This window comes from Anas platyrhynchos, chromosome 2, assembly GCF_047663525.1.
Source record: "Anas platyrhynchos isolate ZD024472 breed Pekin duck chromosome 2, IASCAAS_PekinDuck_T2T, whole genome shotgun sequence".
NCBI classification, from domain to species: domain Eukaryota; kingdom Metazoa; phylum Chordata; class Aves; order Anseriformes; family Anatidae; genus Anas; species Anas platyrhynchos.
This window is the reverse complement of record NC_092588.1, coordinates 115892729-115919692: the sequence shown is the minus strand read 5'-3', so window position 1 is coordinate 115919692 and position 26964 is coordinate 115892729. Positions and strand designations below refer to the sequence as shown.

At 41.4% G+C, this 26964-nt stretch overlaps 2 protein-coding genes across 2 annotated transcripts in view; one reads left to right on the top strand and one right to left on the bottom strand.

Annotated features, from left to right (window-relative positions):
• Positions 1 to 9214, top strand: part of ANO10 (anoctamin 10) — a 118537-nt gene extending 109323 nt beyond the window's left edge. The window contains exon 13 of the mRNA XM_038173966.2: positions 6625 to 9214. Coding sequence (XP_038029894.1) covers positions 6625 to 6660 — 36 coding nt within the window. The 3' untranslated portion in view covers positions 6661 to 9214. The remainder of the gene's footprint in view (positions 1 to 6624) is intronic.
• A 2756-nt stretch (positions 9215 to 11970) lies between these two features.
• The window catches only part of SNRK (SNF related kinase), a 41369-nt gene continuing 26375 nt past the window's right edge, over positions 11971 to 26964 (bottom strand). The window contains exons 4-7 of the mRNA XM_038173962.2: positions 23614 to 23755; positions 20989 to 21201; positions 19847 to 19981; positions 11971 to 15883 (exon numbers count right to left, since the gene is read on the bottom strand). Of these exons, the coding sequence (XP_038029890.2) occupies positions 14665 to 15883; positions 19847 to 19981; positions 20989 to 21201; positions 23614 to 23755 (1709 nt within the window). The 3' untranslated portion in view covers positions 11971 to 14664. The remainder of the gene's footprint in view (positions 15884 to 19846; positions 19982 to 20988; positions 21202 to 23613; positions 23756 to 26964) is intronic.

Sequence of the window (26964 nt, the reverse complement as noted above, 5' to 3'; positions counted from 1 at the left end):
CTTACTGGGCAAGAGGGGTAACTGCATAGCCTAAAGAAGAAGAGAGCATTTGCTGGGGTGTTGTCGTGCTGTGGGTACGTTCAGAGCACGTGCTCTTCTTGGGCATTTAGTCATAGTGGTTAGCATTGTGTATTTCCTTCACTTTGCAGCTGCGTAGTCAGAAATACTTTAAGAAGTATGAATTAAGATAAAAATAATTCAGGTGTTCTGAGGGTTGGAAGAATTCTTAAGATATACTTTTGAGGACGCATTAGATAGTATCAGTATTTTCTTCTACTACTCTGTCTACATTTTTGTACTACCTACTGAACTAAGATTCAGCAAAGGGTGACTAATGCAATAAAAATATTGTAATGAGGATTAATTAATACTTTGCAATTTAAATCAGAGACAAATATGAAGTAGATCAGAAAAAAATCTTGGAAAAATCTACTACAAATGGGGTTGCTTTGTCTGCTATGGCTCACAGTGCTATTAATCACACAATACTCCAAAGCACATATTATGTGAATCTGCACATTTTCCCTGACTCTGCACTTATTAATTTTGCAAACTTGCTTCATTAACACTAGCTTTTTTGTACTTGGTATTCTGTTGTGAAATAGGCATGCATAAAAGGGAAGAAGAGAATTATTTTTGGCTCTTTGCTACTACCTGCCATTTGTCATAGCAGATTGCCACTCGAGATCTCTGGAGTGCAGACATGCCCCTCTGTCACGAATCCTGTGGGAACAGCATGAAAATCTCTCAGCCTGGAAAGGACCTTGGGAGGCCTCAGGGCAGGGTCGGTGCTGAGTTCAGACCATGTGCTAGACCTCATGCAGTCAATCAGTATCATTCATACATGGGGTCAAAGCTCGACACAGTATTCCAGATGCAGTTTAGAGGAGAATGGTATTTGCAGTGGTCAGCAACTTTTCGGTCTTCAGAGAGACTTACAGGGTCCTTCTCATGAGAGCCACACAGCTCAGCATTTGTTTCTTTGCCTGTTAATCTTCCATTTAAAATTCTTCCACCTCCTTATCAAAAATCTGCATTTTGGTTGGTTAATGTGTATGCATTCTGTTGTTTTCACTAATTTGGAGCATCGCAGGGCCATTGGTCTTGGCTCTGCTAAATAAGAAAGTTTTCAGATTGCTCCTAGAAGTCTCAAAGAACAAATCTTTCAAAATATTACCTAACCAGGGGGGAATTGTGTTCTGGAAATCTTTCAAGAAGACATCAGGGTTGTACTGGGTGAGTTGCTCAGAATAAGCATTCAGTGTTATATTGCAGCTATATGGTGTAACACAGAAGTCCTGGGACTTATACATGCGGATTTCTATGCTATACTAGTGCAGAGGTGTTTTCTGCTACTCTAAGCAAGCATCAGTTGTCATCTCCAGTTATGGCAATTGTACCTTAAGAAGTCGCTGAAAAACTTGTCTGATTCAGAAGTGAGGCACACAAGTTACCCAGACCTGATGTTCCCTGCAGAGTGTCAAATGCCACATGCATAAACCTTGAGGGAAGGTCCATGGTTCTAGGTAAGTAGTTACCACAACCTTCCACCGTTATACTCAGCAATAACAAATTTCCATTAAATAAGTTTTTACACTTCCACACAGAGTAAAATACTGCACGTGGAAGAGTTGGACTGAGTTTTAAAGTAGGTGTTAATTTGCCTTTTCTATAGTTGACTGGCACTTAAATATTAATGCTGATAATGTTCTTGCAGTTGTCATGAAACAGCTCAAGGCCCAAGAAACTGTCTTTGTTATGACTTTATACTGTTAGGAAAGAATAGGTAGAAAATGCGATGGATATAAAATAAAATTATAATTTGATAAAATGAGAAAGATATCCTGTAGCATCACACTTTCTTTAAGCAGTAAACTACTAGTGAGCCATTCCACATGGTGAATGCAGGCAAAGCAGAAGATGGAGTTGCTGATTTGATACATCTGCCTTTAAGTCTTCTTGCATTGAACTATAGGGCTACTTGTGTCTGTTCATATATACAAATGTGTATGTTGAGTATGCATATGGAAAAGCACCATACTGGTGAGTCATTAAATACCGGTTTCGTTAATTTTTATTTTTTTTAAGTTGTTTTCCTTGAGTTTTGTTTGAATTTTCTGGTTTTTGTTTCCATACCCTGCAGAAAAATTAAGAGTAGTTAGGGGATGGTTTGCCATGACCAAGCAGTACTCAAATGCAAGAAATCAACATTAAACAGCAATGAGGAATGTGAAGAATGTCAGCCTTCTGATAAACCTTTTTTTTTTGTCTGTTATTTTATATAAATGTGTGTGAAATGAGCACCGATAATGGAAGTGCAGGCTTATCTGTACCATCCTCTAGCATGGAAAGCGGAAAGAAGGTCACAGATGTATTTGTGAGATAGGGCTTGTGAAACGACACGTTGTGGCTTCGGATGTGCCATCGAGCCCAGCACAGCCCCACGAGGTGTTCTGTTAGTTTGCAGCTGGTTCTTGCACATAGCAGTAGTGTTCGTGGCACTAAGCCACACACTGAGGCTTCTGTTGTAGAGCCCCTAATGGGAGAGTGACCATCGTTGTTGTTGATCTACAACCAGTATTCTGTGCATTAAAATTTATTCTGTGTTTCTGGTTGTAAACACACAAAGAAAGCAGCCTGATATACAGGCTTGGTGTGCAACTGTGGGAAAGTATCTGTTATACTTTATTAACGTATTCTCAGAAAATTTAATGTTGAAATGTGGTGAAATCTAATTAATCGGTAAAGCCTATTTGTGAACCTGCATTGAAGAGCTTTTGCTGTTTCTACTAAAAGTACTGCTTAATTATATTATGCATCCTGTATGAAAAAAAAAAAAAAAGAAAATTAAACTTAATTTAAACTTAATTAAATGGAAATAGCAAAGCTATTGGATTACAGCAGATAAATATTTTGAGCAATTCCGAACAGCAGAATGTTAGAATAAGCTACACCATAGCCCCCTACAAATAAACTAATATTAGTTTAAAGGTACTCCTGAATTGTTGCATCTGTGCATGCACAGGCTGCTAAGAGTTTTGCTTAAAGCAGGGCACGAAGTTATTGCAGCTGCACCCGAGGGAGTCGTGTTGGTAGGTGCTGCGTGGCCAGCCCTCGTGCATCAGCTGCCTGCTCTGCAAGTGGAAAGCACGAACATTTTGTGAGTAGCTCTCAGCTGGTGGTAAAGGAGGAGTTGTTCCCTGAGCTAACTCATTCCTGAGCTGCACAGCTGCAGTCGGTGGGGTTAGGCTTTGGATACTGCTCACCTGAAGGTTGTTTTTTGGTGTCATTTCGTATCCAGTAGGTTTAAACAATAGATGTAGAAGCTTTAAATTCCTCTTGCAATACCCTTAAAATAATACTTAAAGCTTAGAAAGGAATGTTTTTTTGATGGAGAAGTTGTAACTCGGTCCCACAGGCTTGTCAAAGAGCCTGTTGGGGCCATTGGGAGAAAGGTGACCATATAAAAAAGTGCCTGGTGAGTTCCCTGTCCACTATCAGAAAAAAACACGCTCCCTTTCCTGGATGTCATCCTAGAAAAATATTTTCCCAGTAAAAGAAAAAGGAGCGTTTCTTTTCACGGTGAAAGAGAAGAAAATTAAAAAATTCTTCAGCCTGAGCTTGGCAGAGGGTGCCATTGCCTCGCCGTGCCACCCCGCCTCGTTGCCAGAGTGGTAGCTCTGAGGGAGCCCGGTGCTGCCAGGTATTGTGAAACGGGTCCTGGCATCGTGGCAGTGATTAAAGAAGAGATGAAATCGGCAGCTTTGGGGGCTCTCGCTTTGCTTGTGATTCATTTCCTGAAATATGGGAGCGATTGCACTTGGCCTGCTTTGGTCCGGGCTGTTTGTGCCATGGCAGCGTGTGAAGCTATTTTAGGAGCTTTTCTGCTCACTGAAGAATCTGGGAAATTTGTTTGTTCATCACGTGGATCTCAAATGTGCAAGCTGAAGATTACCAGGATAAAAGAATCCCAGCATAAGATTAGTTCAGTTAAAACGAGGAGAGCCTTCAGAAATAAATGGCTGTAGTCCCACTTGCATGGGACCTTTGGACAGATTATCACCTAGTCCTCATTAATACTCACGTGCTGCTTGTTTTTTTTTCCCAGAATTTGTTGAACTGTGCAGAGAGTAAAAGTTGCAGTTTTCTGCCTTACTCATCAATCCCCATGCAAGTCGAACAGCACTCAGAAATTAAGAAAACGTGTCCAAAAGAAGTGAATTAGGTTTGAATCTGATGAATTGTGAACCGAGTGAGGTGGTTGTGTCCTGCATCTCCCTGATGTTTTCACATCAGGGATAGAAGGCACTGTAATAATTAAAGATGCTGTAGTTTTACACAGAGATTTATTCAAAGAAGTGAACCTGGTCGCAGAGGAGGAATCTGTATTCCTGCATTTAGCCGTGGTTTTTTTCTGCCCTGTTGCCATGGAGAAGCATATAAATATTTGTATCACAAACTAATTTTGCTTCTCTTATAGGTGGCATGGAAATGCAGATAAAAATGGTAAAGAACAGTAATTGCAGGTGGTTTTATCATGCAGAGCAGTGTTTTGGAATGGGTTCAGGCATGGACCCGCAGCAAGCAAAAGTTCGAAGGTGATGCGTTGAAGAAATCTGACATCTGTATGCTGCGGGGTAGAAATCGAGTGAAAGCATCCATTGTATTTGCATTTTCCCCCCTTGTCCAATTTTTTGGGTAGTGTTCTTAGGTGTTTGTCTTTCTGTTAGCCTGTTCACTAGGCCTTTCATATAAAATCAAATACAAGAATGGGAAAAAAAGAACTTTATCTCCTTATCTCCAGAGTGTGTGTCCCTAGCACCAGTGGGTGAATGACACGGACGGGACACCGCTGCTCAGGAGAGAGAAGCTGCATAAAATCATTTACCCATACGATCACTGCACGTTTTTGTGTGTTTTTTCATTCCTGCCTGCCAAAGCTCCTAGAACAAGGCCGTGGTCTTGGACACCAGCCTAGGGACTCTGAATTGCAGCAGTGCTGTGCTTCTCCTCGTCTTCACTCCTCACCTTGTCCTTGGGGTTGGTCCCTGTCTGGTCTCCTCCCTTTGACTTTATCTGACTATTGCCTCAGTCTTTTCCTCGGGGGAATTAAAGCCTCTGCAACTATTTCTTAGCATAGCAGGTGGTTTCCAGCCTTCCAGCCATTGAAAGACCTTTAGCTGATAACCAGTGACGTGTGAGTGCCGCGTTTGGCAGGGTTTCAGCTCAGCTCTTCTTGCCGCTGCAAATCCTGCCTTGTGAAACCTCCTCCTTAACACGAAGCTTCAAAGAGCGGCTTTGGTTTCTCTGCTCGGCAGATATTTTCGATACCTGGAACTGTTACTCTGGCTTCTCGTAGAGATCTCTCTGGTGACGTCCCAAGATAATGAAAACAAAACCAGTTACCAACAGGGCTGGAAACAACGCGTATCACCAGAGCAGTCCTCTACCCCTTTACTTGTACCACAGGATGTTTTCAGGCAATTCAGCAGCAAAAAGCTGGGCAATACAGAAGAAATGTTCAGCACTTAGAGCTGAACGTTCTTGCAATGGGAAATTGGAGGCAGTGTTGTGTCAGTAGTTCATTGACCTTTTAAGATCCCGTAGGAAGTTAAATATTTAAGGCTAAATGACTACTATGATTGTTGTAAAAAAAAAAAATAAATTATTTTTACAATATTAAAGATTTCAGTGAACATTTTACATCGGTAAGGTATGTACCGTACAAATGTGCACACCACGCGGCCAGTAGGTAGATTAGCCCACTGATGAAAGAATATCTGCTGTAACAAGGGATAATTAACATATTTTTAATCCCTTTTGTGTCTGAGATTGTCATCACAGCCCTTCATTGCCATGAGCGCTTTGTTCATCGGAAGTCATCTTAAGGAACTATCCTGTATTAAAACAATGAAAATAAAAAATAACTGACAAAATAAAATAAAATCTGTGATTCCGGGGTAAGTTTTTGTAATTCCAGCTTGGTAGATTTCTTCCTAGAAGTAGGATATCAGTGGTCTGCTAGTCTACCCATGCCTGGTGCCGTTAGGGTGGCAGCCAGCGCTGCGTACGGCGAGGGGATGCGATTGTCGGCTACCCTGTGCTCAGGCATAACCATGACAAGACTCGGAAGGCTGCAGAGCAGAGGTGGCAGTGCCAGCTTGCAGTTTCATGAGCATGGTTATTGCCTAGAGTGGCAGAGAAGGGTTTCAGTACAACAGCAATGTCCCCTGGCTTTTCATTTTGCAGTTCTTAAAGCAATTCCCCCTGGCCATGAGGAGAAGTTATTTTTTCTGTATCTGTTGGGCTCATTGGTTTCAGCGTGAGGAGTTGTTATTCATCACAAAAAGAATTAATTAACACACAAATTGCATTATCATTTGCTGAATTTTTTGATGGGAAAAGCAATGCCTTTGTTAAAACTGTTGTTTGTCAAAGTCACGTGTGACAGACTCACGTTTTTATTTTTAGTTACCAAAGCTCAAATTATTTTTTTTGTATAGCTTTATTATCTGGTTGTCTTCAGAACTGTCCTGCTTTCAAATTCCGCCGTTTTGTTTAATTCATCCTGCTATCACTCGATTTAATGTGCTTTTTTTTTTTTCTTTCTTACTTCTCTCACAGCAAATGAAACTTGCGGCTGAGTCACTGAAGGAGTAAACACGAAGAAACGAAGATGACTGCAGCAGTCACATGGACGTGTGGGCACGTCGCGAGCATTTGTTTGTGATGATCACAGTGTGCACTCTACCATATATTCAGTAGGTGGCACCTGCTTGTGTGATACGCGGTAAATATTCGCTGCTTGATGCTGTAAAAAAAGGTAATTTATCCTATTCTCCTTGTTCCTTACGTACAAGGGTTTGTGAAGCTAACACTAAATAAAGCACTCCAGCTTATGCAAGGTCTGGCTGAAACCTGCCAGACTCACCATACTTGAAGTGATTGAAAACAGATCTGGTAAATAAGCATCCAAAAGCGAACTAGAGTTTTCAACTGTAACTTTGTAAAAGAAAACAGAAATATAAAGGTAGGCTGGTACTGTCCCTTGGGCTTACTGCCCCTTTCCTTCCTCTATTATGATAGCTAAACCTCTCCTTTTTTCAAAGACTGCTTATTAGCTATTTTTTGCACATAGCAAATTAATTTAAATGTTTTATACACTACATAATGAAATACATGATTATTCCTTATAGGACCTGAGAAATATTAGAACATAAATATTATAAGGTATGCTTTATACACTCCTGCGTGCTCGTTACCTAAGTAAACCTGACTTAAAGGCTTCTCAAAAGCTGGGTAAAAAGCATTCAGTAGGATACAGATTGCTGATCAGTGATTTATGAAGATGAAGTGGCAGATAATTGTGTATTTATTTATTAATTCACGTTAGCTTTTGGTGTCACTACCTTGGGCCTTGAACTATGGCATTGTATTAATGGGTCTTCTGGTTAAATGAACTAACAGAGCAATTAAACTTGATACACTAGTACTCATGTATGTAGTGAATAGCTCTTTTTTTTTCCCTTGTGTTCCACAAAAAAAGGTAATTTTCCTAATATTTCATTGTTTTCTGGCAGTAATAGGACCAAAATCCCCCCAGCCTCTGACAGTTTATGTTCTCCAGCTGTGACCTTCATCTGTGGTAGATGTAACTTAACTTTATATGATACTTGCTGGAATGGTGTGTGGAAAAATCTGTCATTACAATTAAGGTATTTGCCTGCTTGGCACATTTCAGATTTCTGCCACAGGGCCCCCACAGAAGAACAATACAACTAAGCCAAAATAATGTATTTTGTCTGGAGTTTGGAATTAGCATTTATCAAAATCTGCAAGTGTGACCCAGTAAGAAATGGCTCGATTCCCTTGGGAAGAAGAGCAGAAACGTGCTACAGCTGCTGTCTCCCTGTACTTGCTTCTCCTACCATGCAGCCCCCACGCTGCTGCTATTTCAGGGCGAGCTCTGGGGCTGCTGCTCTTTCACAGCCTGTGCCTGAAGCTGTAGCAGGGCTGTGGCAGCACACAGGGAAGCTCTGTCCTGGGCAGCCAGCAGGGATCTCTGAGGGGTGCACAGCTCCCCATAGCACTGTAGAGATCCCCAAAAAGATGTATTTTGAGGAGGGGATGAGCATATTCTCTGGGAAAGCTCCATGGCTTTGCAGTTTGTTGCCCACTTTAATCTCAAGTAGCTCACATTTGTTAAAGTTATACTCTCGCTGCCTAGTCGGTGTGTTTGAGCATGTTCAGGAGAAGAATCTGTGGGATGGGTTCCTGCTGGAATATATCCTGGTGGGCTTGTGGCAGCTGTTTTGATGGGATTCTGCTAGGACTGCATAATTTCTGTTAATTTGTGCTGGTTTAGGAGTGTGAGGTGGGCACGTTTTTGCTGGTAGCGACTGTATCAGGTATCAGGAATAACTTTCCGAGATGGGTTGGAAAAGGAATCAAGCCGTGTCTCAACTGTAATCACGTGAAAAAAAAAAAAAGTAATGACTTGTGCAAACTGACCTCGTGGCTGTCTGTGTGGCCGTTTCATTCTTCCCGTTTCCCGCAGACTTGTAGGAAAATCTGCAGTAAGGTTTAGTACCTGGTGATGTAAGGGACATGGAGCTGTTGCCCTTGCCTTGGGGAAATCCCTTCACTTCAGCTTAGTTTCTGTATCTACAAATGGAGGTAACGGTGTGCCTCAGGTGGGTCCTCCACCTAAAGCTAGGATGTATGGAGGAATTACGACCTTCCATAGTTTGCAGCATAGTTCTCCTGTTTTAGCATCACAGCTACTCTACAAACGTGGTAGAGCATTTCTGTCTTAAAAAGCAAACACTTAAGTTAGATAACATTACCTGTATAATGCAAAGTCATCTTTTGTCTACCAAGCTGAAATTTAGCTCCTCTTTTTCTGCCTGGTGCATTTTGCCCTTTTCCTGGGGCTGTGCTGTGTTTCAGCCTGTTCAATACAGTTGTTTTTTTTTTTTTTCCCATTCACGATGCCATGTTTTCATTTCTCATGTGAAAGGAAAAATGTTTTTGTCTGCACTTATGACTGTGTCTGTGTTATTTTCCTTCTCTGTGCTGGAGATGCATTTGTAAAAAAAAAAAAAAAAAAAAAAAAAAAAAAATTGTGGAGAAAATGGTAGGGATGAAAATTGCTGACAAAAATCTGCTGTCAAATGAAAATACGGGAAAGAATAAATAAGATATTTACCAGTGACTGCCGTTTGCAAGCTGTGTAATCTGTTTCTCTGTTCCTAGTCTGGGTAACTGCATGTCCAAGGCAGGGGAAAAGGGGAATGCGCGCTGAGGTTCCTCACTCTCAGGCCTTGAAGACCTCCTTGCAGGCCTCCTGACTCAGAGAACGTCTCTCTCTGCGCCCCGCTGTGTGATATAAAACACGTCTGTCAGCAGAGGCGTGATGAGGGTGATCCCAGGCATGGTGCGAGGCCTGTCAGCCCTTCCTCTGAGCTCCCAGGTCTTCAGCTGAGCCTCTCCCAGGCCTCGGGCTCTCAAGCTGAGTGTGTGTGGAGAGGAAAACAGATCCGTCTCTCCTCACCTCCTCCAGCCCCACATTTCTCAAGAGGGAGTACCGAGAGGGAGGAAAGGGGAAGATGTTACACAAGGGCTCACTGAAATTAACTGCTAGGGAGGGCTGACATGGCATGTCTGGAGAGCCTAGCGAAGTCCTTACAACAGCCCCCTGCTTTTAAAGTGCCAAATCTACGTGCATTTTTCCACAGGACAATTCTTCTACCACCCGGGAAAGTAAATAGGAGTGCTGTGTTTTTGTTTGTTTTTCTCCTCTAGTGTAACAGGCTTCAATCTGTCACTAATTCAGGCCTCTGGACTCCTAGAAATTGGTATTTCCAATACATGCAGATAGACCAAAGTGAGTTAACTTGTAATAAGCTGTAACAATTTCGGGCTTAAAAAAGATGATCATAGTCTGTGCGTTAAGAATGGGAAGGGTAAAACATCTCCGAACCCTCTTTCCCAAGAAGGGTACCCGGCCCTCCCTCAGGACAGCGCACGGCGATGACTGACGAGGGATCCCGCTGGCTAGAGCGGCAGGCAGCGAACACGTGAGTCACAGTTGTGCTTCCCCAAGTACGGGCACATCGAGATGTTGTTACTCAAACACTTCGTACTGAAAGCAAGTCATAACTCACAATTAGTGACAGACAGCTCGGCTCTGATTCATCCGTGTAGACTGACTTAACCATTGAACAGGGGGGCAGCAAGAGGCTTCTGTTGCACCGTTCCTTGCTGATACGGTCCCACTGCCACCGTTTGTACTGACCTGGTTGGATGCTCCCCAGCAAGGTGAGGTCTCAGCTACAGAAGCCTGCGGGTACATCGCCACGCAAGGAGCTGATCATAAAGCAATACAACATTAATTGCGTGTAATTACACAGCCCGTTGAATGCCGTTAACCCCCGCTAATGTGTTCAACACCATGCGGCCATACTGTCTCTGGTGATGATTTGGGTCACAGGAGCAGTTAAGGCTCAGGCTCTGAACTGCCCCAGCTCAGGGCCCTCGCTCAGCCTGGGCTGGGAGCTAGCACTCACCCCCTCACCTTGAAATGCTTTTCGCTGTACCCTGAAAGCAAACAAACAAACAACCAAAGCGTTAATCTGCTAGCTAGAGGTTAAGGCATGGACGTTTTCAAGCGATGACAGCGCCAGCCCGTGCCTGTATTGGAGCTTAGGTATTTCAGTTGTTCTCCCAGCTCTGCACTGACACACTTAATTTTAGCCCAAGCGTTCAGGAGCAGCTGTTTTCCAGCACATGGCAGCCTAAACACTGCAATGTGGGCCTGGGCTGCACAATGTACACTGTGAAGCAGTTGCAGTAAATAAGGGGAATTAACTCCTGGCATCCTGCTACATTTGACAGCAGAAACAAAGCAGGAGTTTATGTTCAGAGAGCGCTACGTCTTACAGCCTGGTTGTGCGGGTTTTGTGCTTTGGGTGCCAACAGCTTTGTCGTAAGGTGCTTACCTTTTGTGCCCAGCGCCAGCATGTCCTGCTGGTTAGCTCTGACGTGTTCCAGTGCTGATGTTAGCAGCTGCTTTTTTACTATTACCATGTTATGTTACAGAGAACAACAGTACTGGTTAAGGTTTGGATGAAAAACACGTTCTCTGCACTGGTGAAACATCAAATCCCATACTTCGTTACAGGAAAATCAGTTTACACACCACCTCCGCCCATGTGGCAAACTGGTACACAACCGTTTTGGCTAACAGGAAAAACCTGAGACCAGTGCAGCACCTCATTTTTCCCAAGTGACAGCAGCAGGGGGGTGAGGTGGCCCTCCCATGACTTCATGGACGTGCACATGGCTAGGGCTGCTCCCGCTCACTTGGACAAACACGCAGCGAGGTATTTTAACTGAGATGTTGAAAGCCAATGTATTGTAAACTGCAGAGCTGCCAGACACGAGGCAGAGAAGCAGCAGCTAACTGCTATGAAGGGAAGCTGGACAAGTTTATCGTAAATGTTCTCTAGGTGCACAGTAGCTCGTAGAGTTTACTAAACATTCAGCCCTTTAAATCCTTTTGAAGGTCTGCCTAAGAAATAGCTACCTTAACCTTTAAGCAAAAAGCTACTTTAGCAGATGCGAACCAAGACACTCTTTAAGCACAAATTAACAAATTTCAACTCACCTTTTAAGCCCAAACTAACAATTTTTAGCTATGCGAGGGAATAGTACCAGGTTAACTGAAAGTTTACAAATAAACATGCAACCACACACAAAGTTGTATTTTTTCCAAAGCAACTGAGCTCCCCTTTCTCCTATCCCCCGTTTCAATGTATCGTTACGCGAGGCAGGGCACAGCTGTGTTCAAGTGACCACTCAGCATCAAGAGCTCCTTCCCAGCCAACGCGTCTCCGGAGGTCCGGCCTCCGGTGCACTGTGCCGTGCCCACCCGGAGTAACAAACCGCACGGACATGCGAACCGTAGGCTCTGCGTCAATCAAGGTATTACTTTTATTAACTGGATTTTCCATTTCTGTCACACACCGTGAGCTTTTGTACAATGAAAAGCCAAACACTGCCGGAAGCGATAAGATCAGCTGCTATTTCGGTACCCTCGTAACACACACACACGCACACACGGATTCTTTCTTGGTGAGAAATGTTTATATTTCTGTTCATTAATTCTGCTTATTTATACTGCTACTCTTAAAATTCTGTGTCAAGATTGTCACATCTTAAATACAGATGAAGTTGCTAGAGGTACATTTTTATATATTTATATATATATACACACATACAGAAAAATACAAGACTAATTGTTTTTCCACAATATTTAATTTATACACTACTGTAACTATATGCAACTTTTAAAGACACGTTAAGGGGTACAAGAAACTTGTTTACTTGCTCTAAATAATAGTTTGGTCCAATATTATCTTACTGTAGTGGTTATTCTCGCCCTTCCTTGTACAGGACAACATAATACAACGTACACCACATGCACAATCATTCACCTATCAACAACTGGATAAAGGACACCACTCAGACTAACATTTGTACACCCAAAGGTTCAACCAACCATACACAGCTAATAAGGCTATAATACAACTATGCAGCATAAATGGTCAACACTGCTGTTCTAAAGTGAGCACCATATATATACATTTGTATATAAAAACATTGGAAACAAAATACACCTGGGGTTAGTTAAAAGGTGCCATTCCAAGGCTGTACATAATATCAGGAAAGAGTATTTACAATACTTGGAAAAAAAGCTGCAACAAATAAGTTTATTGCCAATGCCCTTTATAAACTTTTCTCCTACTTTGATGTTACGCTCACTGTCCGTGAACCACACATCTTATTTCTGGCCCTTTATAAGATCCCTGCTCAAAAAATTTCAAGCAAATATGTTCTATGGCTTCACCCACACGTCTATTCTTGCAGTTTTCGATTTATAAATATCACGCTGACTAAACTGCAACTAGCTCCTAAAACTAAAAGTAAAATGCTTATCATTTGCCTTGTTTAGGATGCAGGATGTAAAATCCCTGGCTAGGCTAGCCAGTAAGAATACCCCATGCAATTTAGACTTTTTTTTTCTTTTTTTTTTTTTTTTAAATACTAATTAAGGAGAGCTGTCATGAACTGTAGAAATTAAGACCAAGCATAACGCAGTTCTTTGGTGCTCTACTCACTCTACAGTGGACGTGAAATGCGTCGTCTGTGACCATTCTGCAATGTGACAAGATGCTCAACAGTGTAAACTTCTCTCAGCCATCCGCTGTCTGGCCAGGGCGCTGCTACATAACACCACCAGTTTTACTAGCATTGCTCAGAAGACCCAGTGCACAGCATGAAAAAATAAAACATTCTTGCCCTTCCCAAAACTAGGAATCTGCAATATATTTCATTCTAGATAATAAAATTCCACAAGTTAATTTATCTGGTCAAAAGTATCCATTTGTACACAAATACTCTAAATCAAGACCTTGTCGTGGCAATGGGAAATCCAACAGAAAGGCAAATAGCTGTAAAATAAATACTTTGCTCTAAGCTATTTTTATGGACTTTATGAAAAAAGCATGATTACTGAGGGAAAATAACTGGCGCATGTATGGGGAAACAGCAGTATTTTAAGAGTTAGACTTAATAATATGAAAAATGTAAATGGCAATAAACTTGAATCCAATTACTTAAAGGTTTTCCATCCCTTATTGCCTTTTGAAATCTCAGGGAGGCAGGGAGAGAGAGAGGGAGGAAGGCTTACAAGGTAAAAAACTAAAATACTAAGTGTCGTGATATACTAATAACAAAAGTAAGTCATACAAATACTTTATTCTCAGCATGTAAAAACTCAGAAGTAGACTTAATAATTTACCTTTGTTATATTAAAAAAGAAGATTGTCTGCTTGTAATATTAACATATTTCTATGGGAAAAAGCTGCCTTACAAATCTACTTGCTTTTTTTTTTTTTTCCTTAAAAGCAAAAACCAAAAAAACAAACCCAAACAACCAAACACAACTGCCTCTAGCAAAACAAGATCTTTTCAGTTTGATTTTTGAGCCACAACTTTATCCACATTATAGGTTAAGACAAATAGGTGTGGGTTTAAAATCATATTTCAAGATCACTAATTTTCAGTGCATCTTTGCTTTGTACAAGCCTTGGAACATCTGAAAGCTCCCAGAAGAGTTTTCAGTATCAAAACATTATTGCTTTGGTTCTGTTTCAGACACATAGAAGTATGCCACATATCACGTATTTTAGATATCACAGAAGGTCAGAACAAGAATTAACATTTCACAAGCAAACAAAAGCTTCTCTCTCTAGGTTAAGTGCAGAACATGAAACTTCTAAGTGCTCCATTTACATTAGGATCCAGATAGTCATTTTAATTTAATCCAGATCTTCCATAGTAAAATTATAAATGTAAAAATTACACAATAAAATATTCTGGTTTGTTGAAAAAGAAAAAACGTATTGGCTAGCAGCATGCAAGGACCATGCATTGTCATACCATCAAGCAAACACAAAATTAAAGTGTAATAAATAACTGCTCAAAGCCCACTTAAAAATCTTAAGACAACAAAAGGGGGTTCGGTGACAAGGTGTTCACAGCTCTGAACAGGAAGAATGATGCTATCAAGTAGATCGAGCTATCAAAGTCAGGCCGCCGTCAAATGACATGACAGCAGCTGGTTTGACTGGAGGTACACAGCAGGCCCTCCTTTGGGTTCCGCTGAATATTCACAGATATCGTCTTTTCACAGAGAGGTAGTTGTAGCACGTTATTTTTCAAGTTCCTGGTCTTTATCCGTTCCAACTCATTTGCCGTGTCTGACATGTGGTCAGAAAAAAACTTGAGGCTGCCCAGCGACGAAGCCGGGTTTGCGCTCCCGCTGGAGCTTATACACATTTTCCACGTTGATTTCTCCTGCACTTTTACACTGGAAAAGGACAGAGTGTTTTGAGGATCAATAATGTATTTAGTGCTGCCATGAATCTGTGAGCCTAGGCAAAGGCTCATTAGCTTCAGGCTTTCCACCAGTTCCCCTGCACTTCGAGACGATAACTGCAGCGAGTTCCCAGACCCAGCGCACCTGCGAGTGGAACCCGAAGTGTTGTTGGTGTTGCCGCTGGAGCCGCCGGAGGGACTTCCCCCGCCTTTGTTGTTATCCCCTGGGCTCGTTTTGTCTACTCCCCCGCTCCCGTTGCTTGGTTTGCTTTGCCCGCCGCCATCTCCTTGGCTGCCTGGCGGCCCTTCGCTGCTATCCCGCCTGTGCCAGGAGTAGGTGAAGCCGCTGTCCTTGTCTAGGCGCCTCCTGCTTTCCGAGTCGTCATCGCTCGTTTCGGAGCTGCTGCAGCTGGAGCCCCGACCCTGGCTTTTCCTCCTGTGGTAGCGCTTGTGCACTGTGCTGGGCGAAGCAATGTTCATTTTTAACCTGCTGAGCTTTGGGGGTAAGTTCTCATCCATGTCAAACTCATCATCGGACTCGCCCTCCTCAAAGATCTGGTTGAGGACTGGCGCACTCTTCCGTGAAGTGAGACGGTTTGTAACTGAAGGCTTGCGGCGCAGAACAACTTGAGTAGAAAGAGAAATCGGTTTCTTATCTTCTTCATCCTCCTCCTCATCTTCTTCTACTCTGAACAAGCATTTCCGGCCACTCGTAGTGGGTTTTAGGCTCACAGGTGGCACCACTGAAATTGCCGGTCCAGCTAACTCGGGGATGTCTTCTTTTTTTGCTGCATCACCGAGGGCCTTGCTTCTGTGACCATTGAGGACATTTTCGGCCGTGCGAGCTGGAGACTGAGGAACAGTCGTGTGGGAGAGAGGCGAAGCCGTAAGGTCATCCTCCAGATCCTGGGGTACATCGATTTTCGTTGGCCAGGATTGCCTGCATAAACAAGTACAAAAGATAAAAGGAAAGTCAGATCGCGGTGAGCATGTAAGAACACGTAAGAAAATCTGCGATCTATACGAGAAGAGCACAAGCACTGCCACACTGACTGGCCTGCTGAGTTACGTGTTTGTAAGGAGCAATACTGAGTTACTGAGAAGGAAACGTGCTCAAAGAATGTGCGTTGCTTTAGAAATGCTGCTATTTGAAAAGAACGTCGTAGTTCTTTTCAAAGTTTAGAAATTATGTTGGTTACAGTCAAATGAAATCTTTAAAAAAATTACTGTTCAGAAAATGAATTAAGCAATAGAGAGCTTTAAATAATTGCCTTTCCAACAAAATGATCTGAAGCAGGTATAGATACAGGAAGATACAAGGTGATTAATGCACAGGTTGAATAAAAGTAGTTTGCAACACTACTACAGCCTGAGGTTTTTGTTATTTTTTCCCCAGTACTCTTAATATAAAGATCAGGTTAGAACTAACACAAGCAAAGGCAGAAGAAATATGCAAGTCAGAAGAAATATTCCCCTATTTTCATTGAATTTCATTCAGACTAAGCTCTGTTCTACAAAACCACCTTTGATTTCAAACACGTGAATTGCGATCAAACATTTATTTAACCTTAACTCAGCAACAGGAGCAATCCATTAGCATGAATTCAGATCTTAAATTGCTCAAGACCATGACACTTGAATAAACACGGTTCAAAACGTATGGCTGTGTACTGAGCATTAGCCTCGAATCAAAATCATTGAACATCCTGAGCTGGAAGGGACCCACAAGCATCGTGGAGTCCAACTCCTGGCTCCACACAGGACCACCCAAAAAATCAGGCCGTGTCTGAGCGCTGTCCAAACACTCCTCGAACTCCAGCAGGCTCGGTGCCATGACCACTTCCTGGGCAGCCTGTTCCAGGGCCTGACCACCCTCCACGTGAAAAACCTTTTCCTGATACCCAGCCTGAAGCTCCCCTTCTGCAGCTTCATGCCATTCCCTCAGGTGTTAGTAATGAATGTAACGAAAGAGGTGACACTTGAGAGTAAATCAGTTTTACAGTTAGCAGCTGATGTCTTTTATCTTCAGTATCTAAGCCAGAATATAATGATTTATACTTTACTTTAAAACCTGAAATATACTGGAATTTTCACATCATACAGAATAAAGAACAGAGACTGACGGTCTTTCCTCTCTAGCTGTATTTTGTAAGCCTAGTCTGAAAGACCACCACTTTTACACTGAATAATTCAATTCCTTCATTCAGTGTAAGCTCCACATTTCTTGTGGAGAACGAGAGTTTTATTCTAACCACTTAAGTTATCTTTATTTTTTTTATTTATTTTTTTTTAAAGTTTGCCAATCACATGACTTTACATAACTAACACAATCCAGCACAACGCATGAAAAGCTGTAGCAGGAGACTTCTCTTTACACATGGGTAGCATACCACAAGACATTCCCAAGGCTCCCTCTGTAACTGCTGGATAGAAAAGGATCCTGGAGTGTGAGATGCCCATCTGCAAAAGGTTCCAAAATTTTGGGGTACAAAAATCCACCACCAGGGCCAGGAGCTGCTGGTATCCTCTCACCTATTTACCCCAGAGAGCGGCTTGGCCCTGAGGGAGACAACCCAGGCACCTCTGTCCCGAGCTGTCCAGCACAAAGTGGAGTCTCAATTTGGGGTCCTCCTAGGTTTGAGAAGTTGGCATCCTTCCTCAGGCCCCAGCTGGCTCCAGGAGTGCTGGAAACCACTGGCCTGGGTTTCTGAGGACTTGTGCTGTGGTGGGTATTTGAAACACAAACAACTGGCAGTGATTAGCAAACAGGACTTAGGTAAATGAGAAGCGTAACTGCAGAAGCGACCAGAAATGAAGAACTGAATGTTTCGAGCACGCACAGTGCTTTAGGAACAGGCTGGTTTGTCAGCAAAAAGGCAGCGAGTTCTGCGGCTGTCACAATAAAGAGTAAATATAGTATCTAAGAGTGCTGCAGTTTCCAGGCAATAAACCTCCTCACTACAGTATGTGTATCACACAGCAGCCCCTGTTTGCCTCCCTGCTTTCCCCCACTGTTGCTCCCAGTAGGTCTGAGGGGAGAGCAGGCCAAAGGAAAGCTCCAGGTTCCAAGTCAGTTGCTTGTGTTGGTTTTGCTTTAAGCTCTCAAAATAAAAGAAATGCATTCCTTGTTATCTTTTCCATGAGGTCACTCTAGATAAATCCTTTGAATTTAGAACCATCCTGAAGACAAGGAGTAACCTGAATGCTACCTGGGCCTATTAACAGCAAGAGTTCCTCATTTTTTGTGTATGGGCTTGTCAGGAAAAGAAATTTCGTTCTTGGGAGGCAGGCTTTAACCACTCCATTCAGTGTTACAAATTCATCTCAAGATTCAGATTCAGCAGACTTATTTGTCCTAGTTCCTGATATAACTGGAGCGGCTGTTTTACTGAAACAGTGACACCGAGGCAGGAAAAAAAAAAAAAAAACACACAACACAATTTAGAAGCAGACTTTGCAGATTTAGAACCCATTTGTAACAAGAGTTCATCTTTTATAGATTAAAGGTAGTTGTACCTTTTATCAGTTAGGCCAAGTCAAACGGGGATTTGCACCAGAAGGGAACCACAGCATTTATGGCCCTTCTCTCATTCCTATTATATGACTTTATGTGTGGCATGAAAGCTGCACAAAGAAATTTTGGGATGGATGACCTGTCTTGTCTTTTTCTCTGCCACATCAGCAACGCTGAAGGTAGGCAGCGACTCTAAACATCAGCACAAGCACTTAATATCCTCTCATTAAGAGATTAGCTGCCAGTGACTGTTAGCATTGCTAATAACAGTAACCAGTAATATTTCAACAAAGCCTAAAAAGCAGCTTTTTGAAGAGATTGGAGGTTAAAAATTAATGGAAATGTCTCAGTACCACCTCCATCTTCACTGGAAAGATCGTCAAGACGGGCCAGTGAGGATTCGTCTCAACACCAGCAATTTCTGGTCCTAGTCTAATACTTACCCAGCAAATTAAAAACAGAGTATTTAAGAAAAATAACTGCTCAAATCCTGTCACCCTCAATATCTGTGTGCAAATAAACTATTCACCTTGTGAGGTTTTTTGTTTTGTTTTTAAGCATATGCTTCTGTAACTGAAAATATGTGATGCTTTGATAATGAGTTGAACGGCAAATGGACTGGTTGAACATACCAATCACCAACTACGTGCCAGAATCCCTCTCTCCCCACGTTTGCTTTACTGTCTGCCACAAGCTGGAGCTTTGAAAATTCCAGGGACCTTTACTATAAGGGTTTTGAACAATGTTTTTGTCAAACTAAAAATTCTGTGGCAATATCTTTAAATGGATGATTAAAGCAATTATTTCAATGATTTTCCTTAGATAAGAAGCACATCGAACTACATTAAAAATAAAATAACACAACCTAAGGATGTTTGCTCTAAGCTCGATTTAGGGAGCGTTCAAGCCCATTAAGACCAAAGCTAACAACTAAACCTTAACATCAAGTTCAGCATGATTGCTCATCTATTCCTAATTCCTCATCACCACATTTAGGAATTATGCAGCTGATTTTTTCCAGGAATATTGCACACACTATTTTTATGAGGAACTGAAGGTCAATGAACGTGCCTCTTCCTAGCAGGTGGGAAAACTTACTACCTCAAATACAGACTTCAAATTCAAATCCTTTAGTCATATCCTGAAAATGGTAGAAAATTAAAATATTGGTAGCTGATTTCCAAACAAATTCGGAAGCACACAGAGCACTCTGAACACACTTAAAAATGGCAATGAATAAGCATGTTGCAGTTTTTCAAGTAGTAGTGCTTGTGCAACTCAATAACAAACCAGCTTTAAAAAACAAAACAGAACAAACCCCCCTCCACCACCACCAAAAAAACATCATCACCAACACAGAAAAACACACTTAGATTCCTAAATTCTTACCTGAACTGAGCTTTGATGTTGCTAGGGCTTGCAGATCTGGTCTGAATTTCTTTCTCTTGTTTTTCTCGCAGGATCCTTTCAGCTAGTAAGAAGTAAGTAGCAGTGATGTGATTGTATTTGTTAGTTTCCAGTGCCCTAGGGAAAGTACAAAACAAAACATGAAACAAACCATACATCAATGGCTTGCTGAAAACTGGACATGCAAGCTCACGTATCACTGTACTTCTCATAGTAGGAACAGCACCTGAAAACAGAACTGTGTGTTTTTGATGTTTTGAGAAGAGTGGCTTGGTCTTACTAAAAAGTAAAGAGCCAACAAGTCTATTAACTTCACTGTGGCTGAATGGGGATATTTTTAGGTTATCATTCAAAAAAAAAACTTCCTTTATTGAACACTTTAAATGATAAAATTGTATTTCATAAATGTTATGTACCAGTAGTAGGCTTTCCCATTGGCACATACAACCAAAGTATTAACTTTTATGTAACTGGATGAAAAACCTACGTTGTTTTAGGGTTGTCACATTAACTTTACAATAAAATTAAGTTCGTAGGCCAGGTTAAGCATGAACAAATAGAAAAACAAAACAAAACAAAACACAATTACATCCTCTTTCAACTTATGGAATATTTTAGGGTTTTGCAGGTTTTAATGTACTAGAAGAAACTAGGCGGCTTTCTAGCAAGCTCACTAGGTGACAATGGCAATTTTGCAATATCCAGATAAAAGAAACAGTATTTTAAATTACAAATTTTCAGGCATACCAGAAGAGTACTAAGGGAAAAAATGCTAGAATTTATCACCGCTAAATATGCATGAGAACAGACCTAACTAACTAGTCCAGATCAGAAGCACAAGTCAAAGCATGGATTTCAATGCAGTCAGGTTTGCTCGAGATTGCACACTACTACAGGAATCGAACACTACTCGAAAAGATTTTCTTGAAGTTTTGCCTAAGGGCAAACTGGGTCTACTTAAGTATTTCTCATCCTAGAATCCTCTTCAGAGGAGCAAGATTGTAATATTTTGTTAACTGAATGGCTTGGTATTTTAACACTGAAACACCCAGGCTCTAATGAAATTCTTTAATCAAATGCAGTGACAGATGATCAAAATAAACCTAACAAGATTGAGAACTTACTCCACGATTGTATCTCTGTCTGCTATATCACCAAGAACCATGCGCTGTATTATACTGTTGTGTTCCTCCTCAGACAGATTTTTGTATGACACTAGAGGAATATTGTACTTTGTTGCTGGAGAAGGGTCGACTCCTTGGAGCCACGCGTGGTTTTCAATCTCTTCCAAAGATGCCCTTCGCTTCGGATCTCTCTGCAACATCCGTGTAATCAGACTGTGAATAAAAAATAAATCTAAACAAAATGCACTCACATGTTTAAACAGCAGCCACTGTAAGAGCAACATTAAGAAGCAATTTTCTACTGTCAGTCCAGAAAGATCCTTAGAAATGTCTACAGTAAACAATGGGAGGAGAACTTCTTTATTCTCAAAGACATTTCAAATATTTCTGAGCTGAAACTATTTATTGAAAACTATAAATAACATAAACACTATAGTTTTCATTTACTATGCTTAGATTCTTCCAATTATTTTTTAATAGGTTTATATGGCAACTGTGACAGATGGCCTACAGGCTGGTCTGCACAATAATAGAAATATAATTTTCTATTATTGCTGCTGTCAACAAGACTATAGAATGGCAAGATAAGTAGATATGTTTTGTTTTGAAATAGCTATCAGACACTCAATTCTTCAGTATCTGTGAAAGGACAGGGATCTGTTCCACACTTAGAGAAAAAAACACTCTCTGGGATGATGAAGTGACAAACTAATGGGTTGATATTGAGTGTTTACAAGTGTGGGTAGGGAAATGCATAAATTCCAAAAATAAACAGAGAAAGAAGACATGATTAGCACTACTAGCTCGCTATATGTGAAGTTTCAGTGTATATCATGAAAAAAAGCTTTGGGAAGGTATTTTGGGCTTTGAACAATGAACTGAACATGGATGTAACAGTTTTGATGCCAAGGTTTTGCTGGAACTTCATTGCTTCAAAACACAGAATGAAAGTTCAGCAGTTCTTACATATGGCTTTAGTTACTCCACTGACTACGTTATACCATGCAACTTCAAAACTGCAAGGCCACACAAATCACAGAGGTAATTGCAATTTTATTTTATTTTGGCATGAGATATAAGGAATTAAAAATGGAGGTTAATCTGAACTTCTTAAAACCTTACGGTAAAAAAAGGAATGTTACGTATATAGTGTCTGTGGTCTCTGCCTTTACCAGAAGGAAAAGTTCAGGTGAGACAGGGGAGCCCATTTCCTTCAGTTTTATTAATATTGCAATAGATAGAGAACCAATTATACACTTCATAAAACTTTTTGTTTTTAAACTACACCTGTATGAAAACACCTGTAGCAAAGTGCACCACAAATCCACCACGTGTGCCTCCTGCTTTAGGCTTGCTTATGCACTCCAGAACACCACGGATGTTTCCACACAGAGCAGCACATTTAGGCAGTCTGAGAGCCATTTCCCTACGAGAGCCTAACCCATCAAGCACTTTGGTAACCGGCAGTAATTGCTGATGTGCCACATATGGGGAGCAGATCTACTTGGGCCTTTAAGCAAATTAGTGTTAGCCAATATATTAAGCAAAAGGATACAAAACCCCAGTAATATCTTGGCCCCAGCACCATATGCAGCATCTCAAGAGATTTGATAGAATTGACTAATGAGAGCTTTTAAAAGCCCTTCCTGTATTGTACTTTAAACCTATCCCTTTATGTAAACCTCCTCAAGCTGTCGAGAGCACTAATAGCAGCTTTTCCATAATACCAGAAATGCTAGACACTACAAGACATGAAAACCAGCTACGGCATCAATGTTATACATTAGATTCCTGGACCACATAGATGACAGGTGGAGAGGAATAGTCAGTATGATGAGTTGTGACATCCATTTCCTTCCATGTCGGCTAACAGAACACTAGGTCCTGCTGTAGACTTTTGACTGGACAGAGATGCAGCTGGGATATATATTAAAAGGACTAACGACCTCATTAACCCATCATCCTATAGAACATATCAATACTGGACCATATCAAAAAAAAAGCTGCAGTGAACACTGCAGAAAAACATCGTATCAAAGTGAGTCATGATTCCCAAGTGGCATATGGTATTTGCAGACAGATTATTTTCCTCCCGTGATTGCCTAGAATGTTGACTCGGAGCTGCAATTTCAGTAGGAGATGTGCAAAACTTGCTGTGATATTCTCGGCTTTTGACAACTTGTATTTTGAACAGAAATCTACAGGAATCATTAACTTTGTCACCTCTGCCACAAAATTCTCCAAGCAACACCTTGTAATTTGTCCAGCAGGAATGGTGGCCAAAGCCAGTCAGTGGTGAGTAGCTTCTCTGATCATTTATAAAATGAATGATAACTGAGACACATGAAAGAAACACTGGATAAAATCAAAATAAAGTTTTAGAAAAGTGTGGAAAAAAAACTACTCTCAATAAGTATCATGGGATTAACCTTTAATAAAAGCAGATGCAGGAAATAAAAAAGTTATACTGCTGCCCAAGAAGCTACTCAACTGATGTGAAGAAATACTAACAACTAAGCAAAAGCAGTAGGCACAGTAATTATTGTGGTAACATTGTATGTGGACTCTCAAAGATAACGAAAATGCACTCCTATGAATGCTAAAGTTCTTTAGCACTCTACTTACTCTTTACATTCTTTGGACACATGAGGTGGCACGGTGTATTTGCAGTCCATTATCATAGTCAAAGTTTCGCTGTCATTTGCTTCTTGAAATGGTGGTTGTCCACACACCAACATAAAGAGGATGACCCCCAAACTCCATATATCTGTAAATATATAATTTAAAGCAACTGTTGAGAAAGCAGACGTAACTACCATCAAAACTGTGAAGTATTATTAAGATACGAATATAAATAATATGACTAAGATAAGTAACGAATTAAATCATTTATGTAATGCTATTTTCTTACACATTAAGGGCCAATCATTAAAAGTGTGTGTTTTGGTCACTGTTTTTGTTGTTGTCGTCTGTTTGCTTTTAGAAATCCATCAAGTCTTTAACAAAATTAACAGTGATCTCCATTAGACTCTTTTTTTCCTTCCAATTCCTGCTTTTGTAAAATAAAAAAACGTTTAACAACTTCCTTGGTCCCCACTGAAATGACAAACCAAAGGATGAAGAAGAAGCACTGCTGGGCACGAAGCAAGTTGGTTTCTACTTGCTGTAAAAGCTAACATTTAATTCAAATCTTTATTAAAAGTTTGCCTAGAAGAAAATATTTCAGAAGTCTCTTTGCATTCAGTACAGGAAGCTTAGATGTTGTCGCCTAAAATTTCATTAAAAAATATCAAATCAAATCTACACTATATTTACCATGCTCTTAAACTTCAGATACAACTCCATGCTACGGCAATTTCAGCAGCAACTGTGAGTCTTAAAGCCTAGCGCTTCGTAGATCTGTACACGGGAAACCAGACAGCTGAAGGAAGATAAATAAAAAGGCAGAGAGCTCCTGAGGGAAGGGCGGCGGTGGCTGGCAGTGGTCACAGGAAGCAGAGCACACCAGCTCTGGCCTGCAAGCAGCTGAAGGGCGAACTGCACTGCGGGCCACCCAACTGTACCTTGCTTTCTGGGGCCTGCTCAAAGCACTTGCCGTGCATTTAAAGCCGAAGGATGGCTACAGCTTTATTTAACAACATAAATCACACACATTCATTCATACAACACTTACTTTGCTGGCTACAACCCGTACTTCCTATGGTTTAGCTGAGAGAGAAACAGGAACACTACCGGGTAATTTCCTTCCGAGCTCTAATTTGTACTAAAGGTAAACTCAAACAATTAATTGATTTCTGTTACACTGCTTTAGGATCTCAATCCTAAGCAGCCAAGAAGTTTTAGTGCATTATCTCTCACCACGTAACAGATAACAAAACCTAGAACACGTGAGTTTGTGCGTTTCTATAAGCAGTCATCTTTTCTGCAGCAACGCCCTTCCTAGATTTTTATCTTTCTCTGAGAAACCCGCGTTGTGGTACAGCCCAGCCCATCTTCCAGCTTTCTGTTCAGCACTCCCCCCCCCCCCCCCCCCACTAAAACGCTTCGTGTTGCCTTTCTGCAGGAAGGATTTGAGGAGAGTCCGCAGAGCATTCGTAATTACAGACAAATTATGTTTGCTATACTAAAAGTACATTGGCTAAATTTAAGCCGGGAGAAAAATACTGGGGAGGGAAGCGAAATAATTAAAGCACAAATTCAAAGTCAGCATATAAAAAGTTCAAACAGAAGGAAGAACGGAATAGTCAAAGAGACCAGCTTAAAATATCACAAGAGTCCCAAGAAAGGAGAAGAATCGCAGTAAAACAACTAAATTTCCACAAAATCACCATATATAGGAAACTCCAGCAGGCCCTGAAGTGTTTCAGCCTCGCCGAGGAGGCACTGAGCATCCCCGCGCGTGTTCTTTTAGCTGGCAGCATCCATTCAGTGTTCTGGTTTGCAGACAGAGCAGTGACACAGCGTACTACACACCAGCTGTGTGGTTGGCTTTTCTTGGAGAGACACACGCTGGGAGATTTCACTTCGGAAGGATCTGTGATGACAGCTACTGCTTAAATAACTTTGGGAGAACTACAACATGTATGTACAGTCACTTCGTAAAGAAACAAAACTTTGCAGGAGCAGAATCCAACTCATCCTCTGTACGCAAAGGAAGAGCTGTAGCTTGCCCTAATGTCACATCCAGTCAGCTATCAACCTGCTGTTTGCTTTAAAACATAAGAGTAGTTACTGATTGTGCAGCACACAACGGAGAGCTCTGCATAATTTCTTTCATTAGTTGCTATATTTTGCACTTCGTATCCACAGGTCTTTCCAACCTGCTAATGGTGAGATGAAGCATCCTACTATTTTTCATACCACCGCATGAAAAATGCAGATTCATCATCGTGAAATATCAATCCTGCAACGAACTGCTCCTGTGTTTCATTGCATCATGCATTTTGTGTTACTAAAAAGTCATCACGTGTATGCAGAGAAACATTTTGTTAAACTAAAAACGTGCTTAAGACCTTTTGTTTGATCTGGTCATACAATCCAAGTATTTTATGCCCCCAGCGAAGAGTAGCAGGTTGGCAATCACCTTTTATTCTCACATACTACAGGCAAATTCACTATCAGACTTTTTCCTGACAAGAAGTGTATTTTGTTAGCCTGAGAGCATAGCAGGCATTTTTCTGATGCGGCCAAGAAGTAGTACCGTGCAGAACCAATTACATGGCTTTTATTTACACCCTATTCTTACAGCTGTGGCTGAAGGTCTTCAGCCTCTTGGCATCTATGCTCATGGCTACTGAGATGACTCTGCTCACAGCACCACGGACAGTGTGGAAGTCTAAGCAGACCTGAAGCGTGCTAATAATTATGAAGCGAGACTGCAATGGAGCAGCGTGCCTAGGTCAGTCTAATCTGCGTGTGAAAACTGAAGAAGAAAACCACTGGAAGACTTAACGTGTTCCCTCCCTATTTTAGTGCAGACTGTACGAAGTCACAACAGATGTCATCTGGGAGTCATCTTTGCAAGCCCTCCAGAATCACAGAATGGCAGGTCTCCCCTCGTATAGCCAAGCTAAGTGCTTGGATGGCTGCAGGTATATAAAGAGGAGACATTCAAGACGCCTGTCCTGTCCCCTCGTATGTAGTCTCACAAATCAAGGGACATCCTGGCCTATTCTCTGTACCAGTGTAACTAGAGCCAATCACTTGTTTGAAACTCCAGGTGCAACTAAGCCAAACCCAACCAAACAACCCCTCAGAAGAATAAGGCAACATCTTTAATGAGGTTCTCTTTCTGGTGAGCTGCAAGTTGTCACCTTGTTAGAGATGCAATGGGTTGCAGAAATTTATTTGATATTCTTTTCTTAATGGTGGTAGTAGTAGTGCTGTGTCCAGTTGTGGGCTCCCTGGTATGACGAAAGGACTGGAGCACCTCTCCTACGGGAAGGACTGCCAGGCACTGGCACAGCTTGCCCAGGG